This window comes from Astatotilapia calliptera, chromosome 14, assembly GCF_900246225.1.
Source record: "Astatotilapia calliptera chromosome 14, fAstCal1.2, whole genome shotgun sequence".
NCBI lineage: Eukaryota > Metazoa > Chordata > Actinopteri > Cichliformes > Cichlidae > Astatotilapia > Astatotilapia calliptera.
In genome coordinates this window covers 8,926,674-8,943,391 of record NC_039315.1, presented here as the reverse complement: position 1 = coordinate 8,943,391, position 16,718 = coordinate 8,926,674, and the positions used below count along the sequence as shown (strand labels likewise).

General features: G+C 39.6%; 1 protein-coding gene across 6 annotated transcripts in view; it reads left to right on the top strand.

The window, feature by feature from the left end:
* stard13b (StAR related lipid transfer domain containing 13b) overlaps window positions 1-16,718 on the top strand; it is a 77,593-nt gene that overhangs the window by 6,776 nt on the left and 54,099 nt on the right. The window contains exons 1-5 of one of the 6 annotated variants that reach the window (XM_026193281.1): window positions 3,463-3,866; window positions 4,123-4,196; window positions 5,881-6,896; window positions 11,911-12,054; window positions 13,206-13,355. In XM_026193281.1, the coding sequence (XP_026049066.1) occupies window positions 5,997-6,896; window positions 11,911-12,054; window positions 13,206-13,355 (1,194 nt within the window). In that variant the 5' untranslated portion in view covers window positions 3,463-3,866; window positions 4,123-4,196; window positions 5,881-5,996. Of the gene's footprint in view, window positions 1-3,462; window positions 3,867-4,050; window positions 4,197-5,088; window positions 5,232-5,624; window positions 5,790-5,880; window positions 6,897-11,910; window positions 12,055-13,205; window positions 13,356-16,718 lie in introns of those variants that run through there. The other 5 variants (XM_026193280.1, XM_026193279.1, XM_026193284.1 and 2 more) reach the window with 5 other exon arrangements.

The following is a 16,718-nucleotide window of genomic DNA, read 5'->3' as shown; positions in this document are numbered from 1 at the left end:
CATTGCTGGCAGGCAAACCTACCACCATACAGCCACATGTTTCAACAACACAGCTGGCTCCATTTCCTTTCCCTCACTTTAATCTCACTATACAATGTGAAGATCACAGCGTCTTCAGAGCGTCTGTCTCATCTTGACAGCCCTGTTGATATCTCTGATAAGAAGAAGGAGAGACGAGACAGCAAGTGAATGTGTTTCACCTCATACAGTGTAAATCATCCTCACAAGTTATAAATCTCTTAATATCTTGACATCACTACGTGTATATCATTGTTACGTGTGAAAATATAATTACAGGTGATGTTTGTACCGGAGGTCCATAAACAGTTCGCTATATATTACATGTTAACTCCAAAAAGTAGAAATAACTACATTTAATTAGTTCTAAAATGATCATGAAAAGTTTGAAAGTAAAAAATAGATCATTCACACACAGGATGTAAAGGATATTTATTTGGAGTTTATATTTAGTAAATATAAATGGACATAAAAAGTGTTATTGCTTTTTAGCATTGTGGGGTTTAGATGACTCTTTTGACAGTTTTTTTCACATGGCTGTGTGAACTCAAAGGCAAATCGTCACCCCAGAAAGATCTTCCATAACCTTAGATTTGTCAAACTGTAATGTTTCGAAAAGAGAGAACAGAAAAACAGAGTGATCATGAACTCCTCTAGTTTCAGTCTCTTATACATCCAGCTGAAGTGAGTGACGAACAGATTGGTAATCTGTCTCTCTGATTGCTCTGTAAATCTGCCAGAAGTATCAGTAATATCCTTTTTCACTCACACTTGCTTCTTTCTGGAGGGTTTGGCACGGAACGCCTCCGCCTGCTGCCTGCTGCCTTGGTGGAATTCCTGCCATCTCAAATAGTTTGCTTTGCAAGCCTGACATATCCATCCCCAGACCTGTCTTGACATAGTTGTCATAGCAGTGATCTGCAGTGGGAAGCCTTGTCTTGTTTCCTTTTTGACAAGCTCTGCGTATGATTGTGGGTTCAAAAGTTGCGCTTAGCTTTGGTACTAAACAGTTGAATGTTTCTGGAACCACTAGAATGAAGAAAATAGAAACTTCAATGGCTACACGGGCCCAAAACATGACTTCTTCGACTTGTTAGTAAAATCACTCAAGTGCAACAGTTCTGAATTTAAAAGCCTAGTCAAATTAAATGAATTTTCACTGGCTAAAGTCATAAATTGCCTAAAAGAATTGGAGTTCTGCCTTGACATCCAGATGGTAGGATCAGAATTGTTTGCAACCAACATGAAATCTTGGATTCATCCTGCCTTGTATCAGCAGTTTAGGCTTCTGCTGCTGTAATGGTGTGGGAGATATTTTCTTGGCACCTCAGTGCCAAATGAGCATCATTTAAACACCACAGCCTACCTGATTATTGCCAATCCCTCAGTGTGACCATCTTCTGATGGCTACTTCCAGCGGGATAACACAGCACGTCACAAAGCTCAAATCATTTCAAACTGGTTTCTTCAATATGACAAGGAGTTCACTGGTGACTGCTCTCCACATCCACCTGATTTCAGTCCAATAGAGCAATTTTTTTTAAAAAACATACTTTTTTTTGTTTGCTTTTTCAGTTATGCATGCTTTTTTTAAAAGCATGACCATTTTGACTGAGAGATGAATGGCCAGGTGGGTGTAGCTGCTAGCTGTGTGTTAGACCAGTGTAAAGTGACTACTGTAAATATACAGTGTATATATATACATAGAGAGATTTAGTGGGCTATACTACTTCCCTTTTATGATAATGTTCAAACACCAAAGCTCTTGTGTGCCTCATGTAACCTTTCCATGTAAGCATCCAGACAGTAGAGGAAATATAAACATAAACACATCAAGGACATCAGGAATGTCATGACTGAACAAAAGATCATGCACACTCTGCACTCATACCCTATCTTAAAGGTCAAAAAGCAGATTTGAATAGATATTCAACAACTGCTGTGTTAAGTATTCCTAAATATACATGGAAACATTTCTGCTGCTGTACGTACATATGGGTTATATGATTAAGAAAAAAAAATGCACTATAAGGGTCAGTAATAGTATAGTAATAGTATATACTATATAGTATGGTATACTGTTATAGTATACTATATACTACTATAGTATACTATAGTATGGTATACTATAGTATACTATACTATACTATATATAGTATAGTATATAGTATACTATATAGTGTGTGTGTGTGTGTGTGTGTGTGTGTGTATATATATATATATATATATATATATATATATATATATATATATATATATATATATATATATATATATATATATAAGTATATTATACTGTACTATATAGCATAGTATAGTCTTACAGTTTTTGGAAGCTTTTGGATTCATTTGCAGACCAGTTTATTTACCTGAATTTTTTTAGAGGAATCTTTTTAACTTGCTTGTGGGGCAGGGATAGCTCAGTAGGTAAAGTGGTCGCCACATGATCGGAAGGTCGGCGGTTCGAATCCACTTAACGGCTACCCTGAGGTACCCCTGAGCAAGGTACCGTCCCTACACACTGCTCCCCGGGCGCCTGCTTAGTGGGCTGCCCACTGCTTCACTGAGTGAATGGGTCAAATGCAGAGAAAAACAAGTAATTTCCCCATGGGGATCAATAAAGTATCCATTATTATTATTATTATTATTATTAAGTCACTTAACACTGATCTATGGATTGTTCAAGCGTAAAATTCACACCTAACTCAAACTGTGAACGGTGCAGGAAGAAGGCTGAAGACAATTAGGAAAAGAGGAATAAAGAGCAGGAGGAAGCTCTCAACACTGCTGAGGGAAGATGACAGCCACAGGCTGAATGCAAAGTATTTTATGAATGAGAGAAGCATTTTCTCCCCTCAGGCCAGAGGTCAGTTTGAGTCCAAATGCTTTTTATTTCTGTAGAAGTGGTTTCACATATTATTCCTGACAATCAAATAAAAGAGACAATTGTTATAAACTTATAAAAGCAAGCATAATTTTACTTCAAATTTCTTCCAGAAGCAGTATGAAATAAAATAAAATAAATCTACATCACTTAAAAAATATGGAGACCTATAGGGACTTTCTTTGAACAGACATTAAAAAAATATTTTCTATACATGAAGTAATATCAATAATGTAACTCAGTTATTAGGCATTTCCCAAAGGTGCCATTAAGAATAATGTATTTATGTTTTATAATGTGAATATTACACAAATTAGTACAATGTGGTATTCATGTAAACCGAACAGTCAGTGTTTGCTTGTAAATGAAAACTTGAGGAAGCATGCTTCCTTTTCAGCATCTGAATCTTCCGTTTCAATCTTCTCACAAAGATATCATCTTAATCTGTGATTACCTGCTCCAGCCTGATTCCCAGGGTGAATGACTTGAAAGCATTCTTTCTCATCACAGTGTTTCAAAGCTGAGCACAGACGGTTCAGCCAGTGAACTCAGGCATTCCCCAGAGGTTGTTTTTGAGGTCTTGAAACCATTTCACGTTATTTTACACTATCAACTGTTGGTCCCTTTACTCTGCACACCCACCTCCATCTCCTTTCTCCTCCCCTTTCACCTCCGAGCAAGTACACATTCTCCCTGCTCATATGCAGGGAGAATGTGAGCTGATCACTCTTGCTGCCCCCCTATCCCAGAGAAAAGCATAAGGAGGGGGTGATGGCAGGCTTGCCAGAAGAAGTCTATGTGAACATGTGTGCCGCTGTGAGGGGCTGTCCAACTCCCTCTCTCTCTCTCTCTCTCTTTCTCTCTCTCTCTCTGTTTTTACAGGAACCAGGCTTGCTGTTTCTGTCTTGCCATGATTTCAGTGACATTGTTTAGGAAACACAGACAACTCATTTCTACTCAGCAGGTAAGAGTCACCTTCCCTGTGCTTATGAGTGTAGAAACCACGATAACTGTTAATTTCTCTCTTTGCTAATAATGCTTAGCTGAGTTTGTGTGTTAGGCTGTATGTTGTTTCTAAGTATGTTGAACTATTCAGGACTTTTTCTTATTGCCTTAATAATCCCCCAAGACTCTTTTCACTTTTCTAGATAGTCTTGCCATGTCAGTGAACACACGAAGTCTGTCTTCACTCTGTGACTTCTTCTCTTCATTTAAATCAGCCCGGCATTCATCTGAGGATAATGAGACTTTTCAAGGAAACACTAAACAAAAGAAAAAAAAGAGAAAGAAAGAAGTAAGGAAAAAAAAGAGCATTTCCTTGAAAGGCACCCTAATCCTCTGTACACTTCACATACACCATGTAAGGACAGGTTGTACTGAAGACCCTATACAGAGTTTCGTAAACTATTATTTAACACTGCTTATGCCTTTGCAAATGCATATGTCTAGCATTGTTTTTCCAGTTAGGATTTGTCCTTGTCTGAGAATGCCTTATCTGCTTGTTTTCCAAAGTTCGTGTGCATGTGTGTTTGTGTATGACTGTTTGTCAAGTGTCTCAAGGCCATGTAAAGGCGTTGCCAACTGCTGATTTCTCACAGAAACAGCACCGACCCACATGGGCTAAACTACACAAATTAACTTTCAAAATACACGTAAATACGCGTACCTAAATGATGATCTTGATAAACGTTTGGGCTTGCATGTGACTTGTTTTGCTTTTAAAATGCTGATTAGAAACAGCAGGTCTCCTGTAGGTTATGGTTATTCAGGAATCGTCCTGGATCATCTGAAAAAATGTCATTTGACTTACACAGATGACAAACTTGTTTGGTGGCAAAATAAGTGTCGCGGTTCTGGGTCAGTTTGACCCAGTATTTTGAGTTGTCGTGTTTTGGTGTGTTTTTGCATTTTGGATTCTTTCCTTATGATGATTATGAATCTATGTTTCAGCTATTCTTGTTTAGGGAGTTGTTAGTAGGTTTTGTGTTCTCATGTTTTTGCAGGTTTAGTTCAAGTTCCATGTGTCATTTTCTGTCTGTCTCTCAGTGTCGAGTCTGCGTCTTTGTGTGATGGTTTCTTGTTCCTGTTTTATTGTGAAGGTCTGCGTCTCATGTGAGTGTGTTCAGTTTTACCTCTTGTCTCGTCTCGTTGATTACTCCCAGCTGTGTCCCCCACCTGTGTGTAATCTCCCTGTGTTTCTCTGTGTGCATTTAAGTCGCGTCTTCTGTCTTTGTAGTTGCTGGTCCGTCTGTGTATCCACCCTGCTTCATCTGTGTGTTTTCCTGCTGTCCACCGCCATCTGTTTCTGTTCGCTCTCATTCATATTCAGGTTCGTGTTCTGTAGTCAGTTTGTTCCCAGTATAGTTTAGCCTTTGTTCCTTTCGCCTTTTGTCCATTTTTATTTTTTGTGTTTAATAAACCACCCTCACACCTTTACAAGTGCCTGCGTTTGGATCCTCCTTTATTTTTCCACACGGCTCATCTCATTCGCCGTGACAATAAGGAAATTGTTTGTTTTTCTGCGTACACTTTGAATGTCTCGGGCTTGTCCAAGGTGCGTTTTAAAGAAGGGCTTAATGAAGGGGTGACATCCACGGACATCCTCTGCCCTGATGAATGGCGGAGTGCATAATAAATCACCAACTGTGGAAGAGCAGTCAGATTCCTCTGTGCAGTGATGTCACCACTATTGGGTGTGAAACAGATCCAGACTTGAACAGCCCAGCATGAGCCAGATGTTGAGTTTAGTTTCACTCCACGCTCTTGGCTGGATGGCATGTACTCAGAGCCGTTCAAAGCTAGATTTAGAGGCTTTATATTACACATGTACAGGGTATAGTGAGGCTGTGGTAATTACAGGACACAGAGACATACGTAAACATCTCAAGTATGTATCATCTCGTTTTACGTGTGCTGTGAGCTGTGATCTTCTTGTTCTTTTTCACATGAATTACAAATGATCTGTCTGTTTGTTTCAGGTTCATTTGCCTCACAGTTTGAGAGTCTTGCATGAAAAATGGCCGTCCGATATATCAAGCTCAAGTACTTGTGGATTTATGCTTTGAATTATGAAATACTATAAAATACAACAAAAATGGAGGTCACATCGGAGGTGAATTTGGAGAATCATCAGTCTTGGACAGTTTTAGGATTGCACAAAGTGACCTTTCTCACAAAAGACTCACCTAGAGAATATGCTGCTATCTCAACTAATGACTCACTGGAGCGCAGAGGAGATGATTTTTGTTCTAAAGCCCAAAGCTCACTCTTAGAGCGAAGTGGAGATATAACCACAAATGAAAAGGCTTTTGTTTGTGCTGTTCAGAAGACTGTGTGCTTTCTGGAGACTGAAGAAAAGTCAGTCATCCCTAGGGAAGCATCTCTGAACTCAGCTCAGCTTCTTGAATCGAAACTTATTTCACTCAGGACTAATCAGAGCTGCTGTGGTAACTTTTCACCTCCTCCTCCTGAATCAGAAGACCAGTCAAGCAAAGCTGTGCAGAATCATCCTGATGAGACGCTGGATTTTACCTGTGAATATTTGAAAATAGACCGCAAAAACTTTGACCTAGTCGCCCTTAATCGGAACTCCATTCCTGCCACTGAGGTCCCTGCAGTTATTCCCGAATGTGGCTTGAGAGTCCTGGATTTGCCACACATTGTGAAACACAAACAGAGCTCCATTACCTTCTCAGACTACACCTGCCCTCCGACAGGCAACGGCTATGCTTTTGTAAATGAGAGCTCTGACGACGGAGGCTCATCACAGGAAGGTGAGCAGGACGATGATGGTCATCACGACGGCGACAATGACGACGACGACGATGACGATGTGTTCCCAGAGCTACCTCACGGTCAAGATCTCCTTGTCCATCATAGACAGAGGAACGCAGGCAAAGAGAAAAAGAAACTTTGCACGAGCTCACAAGCAGGAAATGATCACACACTGAGAAGCTGTGGTTATGAAGCAGAGGGGGAAACCAGCAGTGAGAAGGTATGCTTTAAAATATTCTCTTTTGCCCTTCAATTTTAGTATTAATCAATTAATAACCCCTTGCCATGAAAATAGAAGTTATTTTTAGATGCACAATTTCACAAATAAAATATCTGCTTACTTAGCAACAGAAAAGAAACGTAATGAAGTGGAAATCTACAACAGTAGATTCATCACTAAATGCTGCCACAGAACTGTTTATTCCTGCCACATAAGGCAGCGCTCACAGCACTCATAAATGACACGTGATATTTATTTTAGATGTCCCCCTACAAACCCCCCCCCCCCCCCCCCCCAAAAAACTATATATTTAACATATGAAATATCTCAATACAAGACATAATGTAAGAAGACCCTGCACTTGAATTTAGCACATGTGAAATGTTTTCCCACGTGTGCTAAAACCGGTGAATTCTGTCATAAATTCACACAAGATTTCTTGGAGGCAAATAAAATAAAGTGTTTTAGAGCATGATATCCTAAGAAGAGGGAAACGGATATACTGATAACATAGGTACAGTTCAGTGTCTGAATTCATGATTTTTCTGTTTTCTTTAGAAAAGGAAAGGTTGACACTGAGAGCTAAAACAGAGTTGCTATAAGTGTGTGGGAGTACATAGACTCCACATTGGTACTGATGTACAAAGCTGTTTGCAGTTCTGTTTCCTTGCACTCCATCAGAAGGCAGCAACATTTCAGTAGGCCTATTGGCACCGAACTTAGCTGCCCATTACTGAGCTTTCTGCCCCATCTTTATCGAAGGCAATCACTAATCTTTATTGCCCTTTTAAAATCTTATATGCACATTCGTCTTATAATCCATTAAATATGTGTTCCGCTACAGCTGAGGAGGTTGTATCCAATTGCACATAACTGTCTTTTTTTTTTTTTAACAGTCGAGCAGGGCAGAGTAAAGCGCATGTCGACTTCTCTGTCTGTTGGTTGGGGAAGATGTCGTAATGCCAGCTTTATGTGCAGAATGATACTCTGCCCTGAATAGGTTGTTTTGGAGAGGAGTTGAGGAATGCAGGGAATCCAGGGAGTCTGTTGTAAATATTATTAAAGGACAGCAACAAATGTTTCTTGTGCTGTCACACGACAAACCGTGTCATCTTATGGCAGGCAGGCTGTTATGTGAGGGTTACTGTAAGCCAGGCAAGGCATGTAAAAGTTGTTTGTGAAGTTTTAAGGAACTAGTGTGCGGACAACTTTATGTTTCTGTGAGCATGCTTGAGTCTCATAGTGTGTTATTAGAAGGGGGAGCCAGTAGGGCTATGGAAAATATACCAATAAATGAATACACAAGTAAAATAAAGTAAAATAAAAAGTAGCAAACATCAGCGTAGCAATATAAATTAGTTAACTAATTAATTACTTATCTTGTAGTTATTGTTATTTGCTTCATCTCTCAGCCTCATCCTGTCTGGTTTTTTTTTTCCCTTTTCTGGGTTGGCTCCAGACCTCTGATTGAATAATTTAAATATGTAATTGCAGAACACTAGAGCTGCACAGTCCAGTTTGTTTTGACTGTGGTAGTGTGCATATCTTTCTTTAAAGTCTCTGGATGTGAAAGATTATTTCTGAAATAGCACACAGTTGCAGTAGTTAACATGAACCATATGAGGGCACCATTTGCATAAAGTTAACACTCTGTGGTATCTTCACAACTCTTTACTTCAGCTGATTTTGGCTCAAACGTAAGTAAAAGAATGCACTTCTTAAACTATCTTTCCAGCTCTACAGATATGGCTGTGGCTGTGTTCATGGGGTATTTTTGCAACACAGGGTAGTAGGAATGTAATTTATTTCTCCAAGCAGCCAGGTAGCCGTTGCCCTTTCGCATGACCGGCTGCTACATTTGGATACCTCCATGGTGATCTCTGGCACTCTCTGTGGGTGGCGTAGACTAGGCAGCCAGCCCAGATCTCACACACTTAACTCCTCATTTCCATGTCAAAGCCAGTATGTTGGGGTTTACAATGTGGCCAATTTGCGCTGATAAAGTTATAGTCAGCTCACATCTTGTTGTCCCCAGATGATAGTATTGATGCATTTATCTAAAGGATTGACTCATACCAGCGCAGTTGCTATGGTGTAGAGGCTTCACACAATTGCCAGGGCAGGATTGAGGGTAAAGGCATGACGAGATGAATCAAGGGTAGTGTCTCACTTGACTGTCAAGTCCTCACTGGAATTTGTCTCATTCCAAGTAGAAGTGCCCACATTCCTGAGGAGCACCTTGTGGGGATGTCACTAAAAAGATGCAGTGTGAGTGTGTTACAGATTTGGCTCAAGCTTGTTCCAGAATGAGGCATCTGGCTCTTGCGTTTGTGTTTGTCTGATACCCAGGGTCAATTACCTCACAAGATCTCCAGCTTCCGTTCCTTCAGTATTTTCAGTCATTTGGCCTAGAATTGATCACCAATATCTTTAAAATGACTATTTCGGCTTTTTGACTCTTCATCAAAAGAGTTCAAATAGCCACAGACAAACATACACTGAGCAGCTGAACAACTTTTTCCTTCCATGACTGTTTTTCATAAACACAAACAGGAAAATATCTTGTTTTCAATCTGCAGAATACCTCAGACAGACACAAACAGAAGCTGAAACAGAAACACTGAGCGTGTAGGAGGATTCTTTTTTGGGAATAAGTGTGTATTCTTTCATTTTGAATATCCTGATGAAGCTTACATGTAAAATAAAAAAAGCTCAGGCACAGAATCATTGTTATCATTCTCATTTCACTTATTAGCAGTGGCCACAAGTTTATCCACCACAGGGCAGAGTTTGTGCTGTCTGGTTTCTGTTCACAATAAGTGAAAATTCCTTGTATTTGTTAAGCAGACAGAGAGGATTGGGCTGTCTAAACATTCTGATCCAATGTCAAACCTTTTACATTCCCTGATCAGTCTTGAAAAGCAGACCTAGCAGAGAAAGGAAGCTTTATTTTTTCCTCTTTGGTGACCCCTCAAGACCCTTCAGGCCTTAGAGGTCAGCAGGGGATTGGCCAGATTTAGGTCATTCCTCTGGGATTGAGTGAAAGGAAGCACTTTCTCCCAGTGCTGGGTCAGTCAGCTAACCATGGCTGATCAGCCGGCTGAAAAGTGTGCCTGGTGTCTCCTCCAGCTCATCAAATTTTAGAAAGAATGCAAAATAAGTTTGTAATATTATTTAAATGTTTTGCTACATTGAGAGTGATTTACAGCTTTAAGAAAGCTGATGATATTAAATAAAAAGGGATAAAAATATTAAGTAAAAAGGGATATTACTATTAGTACAAATATTACTCCTACTGCTATTAGTGTTATTATTACTTGCCTCAATGTCACAACATTTGTAGAGCTCCATGTAACCAGGGATTGTTTGAGTTTATTTCTCTGAAATGGAGGTATTTATTAGTAAGAAAGTTACTTTAAAGTAGATAGGATAGCTTGTATTTATTCTTACTTTTCATTAGATTTTCCTTTTTTGTTTCCAAACATTTGAAAATAATGACCTTCCGACTGGAAAGGTACACTTTTCCAAGGCATTGTCAGGAACTCCCCAACAGAGCATTCATTCGGAAAAGTAAGCTCTAATGTTGGAGAAAATGACTTGATTACAGAAGGCTCAGGCATGGGTTTTAGTTAAAATTCTAGGAAATTACGTATTGGTTTTACGGAGGTGGTTGATGATCACTGCCTCTGAGTTTAACAGGAAATTGGAGTCGATCAACATTCACTGAGGAAAAGAAACACCCAGGCATTACTTTCTGTAACTATCTGGGATTTCAAGGAAACGTTTAAAAGCCTGGAGTCACGATTGTTACACACTCTTATCTTTTGTTTTTACTCAAAAATCCACATTTTAGCAACAAAGTAGCTGGGAAGGAACTGATATGACAACTCCGTGCAAACTTGAAGACGTCACAGACAACGATTCAGAATGGCCTTGGTGCATCTACCTCATACAAAAACATGAACACAGAAGCTCTACTGGATAAACCACGAGTGAACCTTTGCTGATCTGAACTCAAACTTCTGTTTACTAAATGTCCAGCTCTTTGTCCTGGAATACAATTTTAACATACTTACTCTGCAGTGTATGGAATACCTGGAGGAGCTCCCTTAAAACTGTTACTACTGTGATAAATCCTCCAGAAAACCCAGGATTTCATACTCAGGTTCTTGAAAAAGGTACACACGGGTGCTGTTGGATTTGATCTTTCCCAGGGCTACACAAGGAAAACACACAGTGATATCTGTCCTTTCTGTCAGGCTGACATTCTACTCAGATTACAGAACAGCAATGATAATTTATGCTTTGGTGACTGAAGTGTATCCAGCTGATTAATGAGGATGGACCTCCAGAAGCACCGACACAGCTCCTGTCTGCGTAAAGATGGTCTATTTATATACGCACTGTGTGTCTGGGGAGTGGTGAAAGCCAGTGCGGGGTATTCCATCATGCTCTGTATGGCACACATGTCTGGAACCTCCTCGTCTGCTCTTTCACCCTGAGGATATCACATTTCATGCATGCATGGCAGCAAGGCAGACCTCTGATCTCTGCATCTGCAATTTACAAGAACATTTTGGGGGGTTTGTCTGTAACTTTTTGAGCCTATGGGGATGTGGTAAATTGACAGATGTTACCTGGAAGCTTGCATGTGTCAAATTTGACTAACCAGTCACCCTCATTTGGATTACTTCCATTGCAGTTTTGATGACGACTTTTGATTTTGATGATGTGATTAGTCTATGCGATTTATTTGACAGTTAAAACTTGCAAAAAATAAGATACAGATGTTTTCTGAAAACTGTGAAAAGTCTATTATAATACATCAGCAATAATTAAGATAGTAAAAGTGACAATTTAAAATGCCCAATTTTTTGCAGAATAAAACACCCCTTGATAGTTTTAATTAGACAGTACTAAAAAGTGTCCCTGTATTGACTCAATTTTTGGCTGAATACTATATAATGGCATTGTTTGCTTGTTGACTCTTACCTGAGTGCTTGATTACTCACAGGAGTCTCCACAGGTCCAGTCACCCTGGTCGGAGTCAATAAGTCAGCTAATGAAGAAACTAGACCAGCTTAATCTGGACATAGAGGAGGCTCTGAGTGCAAGCTCGTCCCCCTCAGACACGCCCTGCACCACCCGCAAGAAACAGGTTGGTGTCTGTTCACACAGCTTGATATCATAGCTATAATTAGCAATGAGTTTTGTATTTTGATACTCGTGCAGAATTAATAGTACGTGTCACTGAATGTGTTATAAAGCAGCACGCGGGGTGCAGCACTTCCACTTTCAGTACCTTATGATATGTGAAGTGTTACAGCCACTTTGGTGTGGTATGTCTGCATTCCTGGGAAGCGCATGCCGCATACTTGGTCACACTTTTTAAACTTTCCTAAATCAATTTAGTTTGCTCTCTGAGAAAATCCCAGTGGATTATTTGGACCTGTAAGTAACAGGTGTTCAATTTTTTATGTCCTGGTCCATATATTTAAAGAGCTGCACATTAGGTGAGGATATAGACAAGCTCTCAAATAAGGCAGGAACAACCCATAAACCCAGTATGTGGAGGGAGGTATAGTGTGCTGCAAGGTTTGTGAGATATGGTAATAAAGTCTGTGACACTATGGGCTTTGTCACGCTGTCTAGAAGTATCTGTGTGCCTCTTAGTCTGTGTAATCATGTAGGTCTGCGGCACTTAGATGTGATACTGGAATCTACAGTGCTTTAGCCTGGTCAGAGTGGTGCAGCAGGAACAGACTGCTATTGTACTTTTGCCATTACAACTGCGACCATACCACTGTTTTCTAAAAAGGGCCCTTCTCATGGTGGCGTGTTTCATGGAATATCCCACAAGAGTTTGCATTCATGAACAAAAGTGCTCTTTTGGGCTCCATATGTATGTACTGCACAGAAGAGCTGTTGTGTTGGAAGGGAGTTTGTATGATTTGGTCCATTAGGAATGGCTGAGAGAGGCTTACATGCCTCACAGGCATCTGCATAACCATCCCAGGCATTCACTATTACTTGCTTTAACTAATGACAGGCAACTGGGCAAGAAGACAAGACATCTTTACTGGGACATTTGACAAGGTCATACTCTCTGTCTTCTCAAAGGAAGATGCACACATACAGGCTCCTTTGTGTGCTTCTGTCAAGCTGATTTGAGAGTGGAGATTTCACTTCCCCAGACGCCGACCTCAGCCTCTTGTTTTCTTTTCCCCTGGCCACTGTTGAGCCCATCCTGTCCTTTTCTGTTTGACCAAACAGTGTTGTTGACAGTTTGCTGTTGTGATGTTGTTGCAGTGGGGTGGTGCGCTTCCAAAGCCCACGTTAAAACGAACCCTGAACGACCAAGTTCTCCATAGACCAGAAAGAGAAGAATGTCAGAACAGAGACTGGTTTTCTACACCTCGCAGCTCCTCAATGGGAACCAGAGCAAGAACCAAGAAGACGGTAAGTTTTTCTAAGAACCTCAGCTTCCTGCAGGGATCAGTCAGTTTCTCTAAGCCAATAAGAGCTTATAGTGTGCAGTACAGGATATGCAAACTCTGCTGTTGTTCTCAATTAATTTGGTAGATCCAGCCTAAGATTTAAGTTTCTGGATTTTTATTACAGCATATTTGGGTGACTGCCAATGGGCATTACTCAATGGACTGCCTGTTAATTTAAAGTAGCTAAGAATTCTTTTCTTTCTTCTTCCTTCTAAATTATAATGATCTATAAATAATCCAATGACAAATGATGTAAATTTACCATTTAGCTTTTCTGCTGCTTTATGACAGATGATCCAAGTCGATAGCTTTTTAGGTTGTCTGCTTGTCCTTGAATCTCATTCTGGTGAATGTAATATCTCAAACATTCAAGTAGTCAAAAGTCATAAGTAATGGTGACTGTGACCTCACTAGTTGTTAACAATCAGCGATTTAAATAAACCACAGTGGCACGGTGGTTAGCACTGTCGTGGAAGCGAAGGATAAGCGGAAGCGAATGGATGGATGGTACAAAGACAGATTTGTCAATAGCAAATGTTATGAGCTAGATTTCAGTTTACACCAAGAGACATTAGCGAGTCAGCAGTTTTTCCTACATTCTGTTAAACCCTGTTTTTATTTAAATCAATTTCAGTTCAATTTTGTTTATATAACACCAAATCAGAAACAACAGTTTCTTCAAGGTGCTTTTTTTTTTTAAGGTAAAGACCCTACAATAATACAATAATAGTACAAAACCTCGGGCCAAATTACCATCCCATATGGTAGCCAATGATTTTGATGTGGCAATCAAAGAGACCTTAAAAAGTGAATGGCATAGGAGAAATAAATACTGTTGCAAAGTGGCCTTTACTAAACCTGCAGGGAGGTAATCGATGTGACTATAAATAAGAGTGAAGAATTTCAAGCATGAAGTCGCTTGAAATTCAGCAACTTCAAGCAACAACCTTTTACCTGTCTCTGCACTGTTAATATCAAAGTGTGTAGACAAAACAAAATCCCAAAAGTAAACATTTTAAATGTGTAACTATTTTAAAGATAAAGCCATCATTGGGATTTTGATCTTTTTCATTCCCAATCTACACAACATTTCCATCTGTCTACACATCTGTAAATATTTAGGGTTTGGATTTGAAATCAGGTCAGTCAAACATCCTTAGAGAGGCACAACTCACTTCTTATGGCAAAGAATGTGACTGTTTCGCTGCCATGAAGAAATAATTGAACAAATAACTGAAACTGAAAGATTTCCAAAATATAAAATCCCTCTAATACATGTTTTTAGTATCATTTTGTGACATGTTCATCCACATTATAATATTTGATGTTAGTCTGAAAAGGTTTCATTTTGTTTGGCTGCAACACGAAACCACAGACTGGATTTTGTTGTAGTTAAACAAAATGGATCATTTTGGTCTCTGGAACATTCTCAGAATAGGTGACACCTGTATGTTCTGTGAAACCCGTGAGTACCTCTTGGAAATGATGACGGCATGAGTTAAAACTTGGTGTCAGAGCAGCTGTGTATGTTCACATATTTTATAGATGGAGTAATTTTGTTGGATAATGAGTTCATGTTATTCTTCAGTTATGAAATGTTTTAGGCTGTTCAAGAGATCTGTCCCATGATCACCAAATACCATATCAGTAACTATAGCACTATCCCTCCACAAACAAGCAAATGAACATATATCTGCAAATGCCAAACAATATAACTAAGTGACCATGCAAAGTTTACAGATATAGGTGAAATGAAATGACATGCAGCATGGACATGTTAAGCTCTGGGGTCCGTATGAAACTTCTGACAGCTGGGAGTTGAAATGAAGTCTCAGTCACAGACTTGGAGTCAAAGAATAAACAAGCTGAATGTGTGAGACAAAACACACGGCTGGAACTGGTAATTGCAGCTTAATTTACAGATGTTTTATGAACCATGTGGCAAAGGTTTTTTGCACCTGGATGATACACTCCCTTACATCTGTAACATCTCTAAAAACTGGAATGCAGTTCATAGCTTCCTCAGGCTAGACCTTATCTGAGCAGGAATGTCTTGGATGTTGATTAAGATAATGCCTTGGTAGAGGAAGATGCACACAGAATTCTTTACACAATGTCTACAGCAAAATATTATGCGATTTTATAGAAAAATATTCCTTGCGTGTGGTTCCAATGAGGAAAATACGTTTTAAGGTTTTCAAAGTTGTCATAAAAAATCCATTATGAATAGCTAAACAGACCTGATTTTACAAAAGGCACAAAGAGACGTATCTTTTTTTCTGCAAACAGTTCGATTTCAGTGCTTCTAGCATTAACTGGACTTGAACTGAAAGTTCATTTGAATCATACTGCAGCAGCACTCTCTTGTGTCACATGGTGTTTACCTCCTGCATCTATGAAGCAAGTTCAAGATACCCAGAATATCTTACTGTGATCTGGCTTCATCTACCCTGACGTCGGCAATGTAGGTGGTAATCAACTCGATAAATCTACCCAGAGTTTCTCAATCTAGCAACACGCACGTTCACATGAAAGGGGTGGTGTTAGCAGCATCTGACCAGTCACAAACATGGAGAAGTCTTATGGTAGCAAAGATGGGAAGAGGGTAAACACATAATACAGAGTAAAATAATAGAGCCACTCTAGACAACACAGTTTGAGTGTATGAGAGGTAGCATTGCACACTAGTTTAGCATTAGAGTGCTATTCCTTTTTCTTTTTTAATGTGTTGCGCTGTTCAAAGAAATCCTTAAAAGCCCCAAATCACCATGACATTTAGTTCATGATGAGTATATGTGACTATAAAGCCTGAAAAATAACAACTCTATTCATGTTTGTACTGGTTAGCTTCACCCTGCTTTTGAGACCAGCTTTTTTTCAGTGTTCTGTGATTGGTGAATAGAGACGTATTTGGGTTGAGGTTTCCTCCATTAATTGCCATTGACAAAGACGGGTATACGTAGAGCATGCTGGTCTCTCATTCAGACTGACTGTTCGGCCTTGTTGACTTGTCATGTGTGGTGAGACAGCAGCTGTCATTCACTTACACAGACTTGTCCATCCGTATAAACATTCTTGTTGATGCAAGCAAAGGGAAGTTTTTCCTCTGACAACAGCCATGAAAAGGTACTCTGTGCTTCGCTTCTTTTTAGGATGTCACATTTTCTGACCTGTAACCTTTGACATGTGTCTGTGATTGGCCTGAATCAGGCGATGTGTGCTTCAAGTGGGTCAGATCTCAGGATAAGTCAGGATAAAATAATTTTCAGGGGCTTTTGAGACAAAGAGAATGATTGATGTGTTCATGTCTTTGAAACCTCTTCAA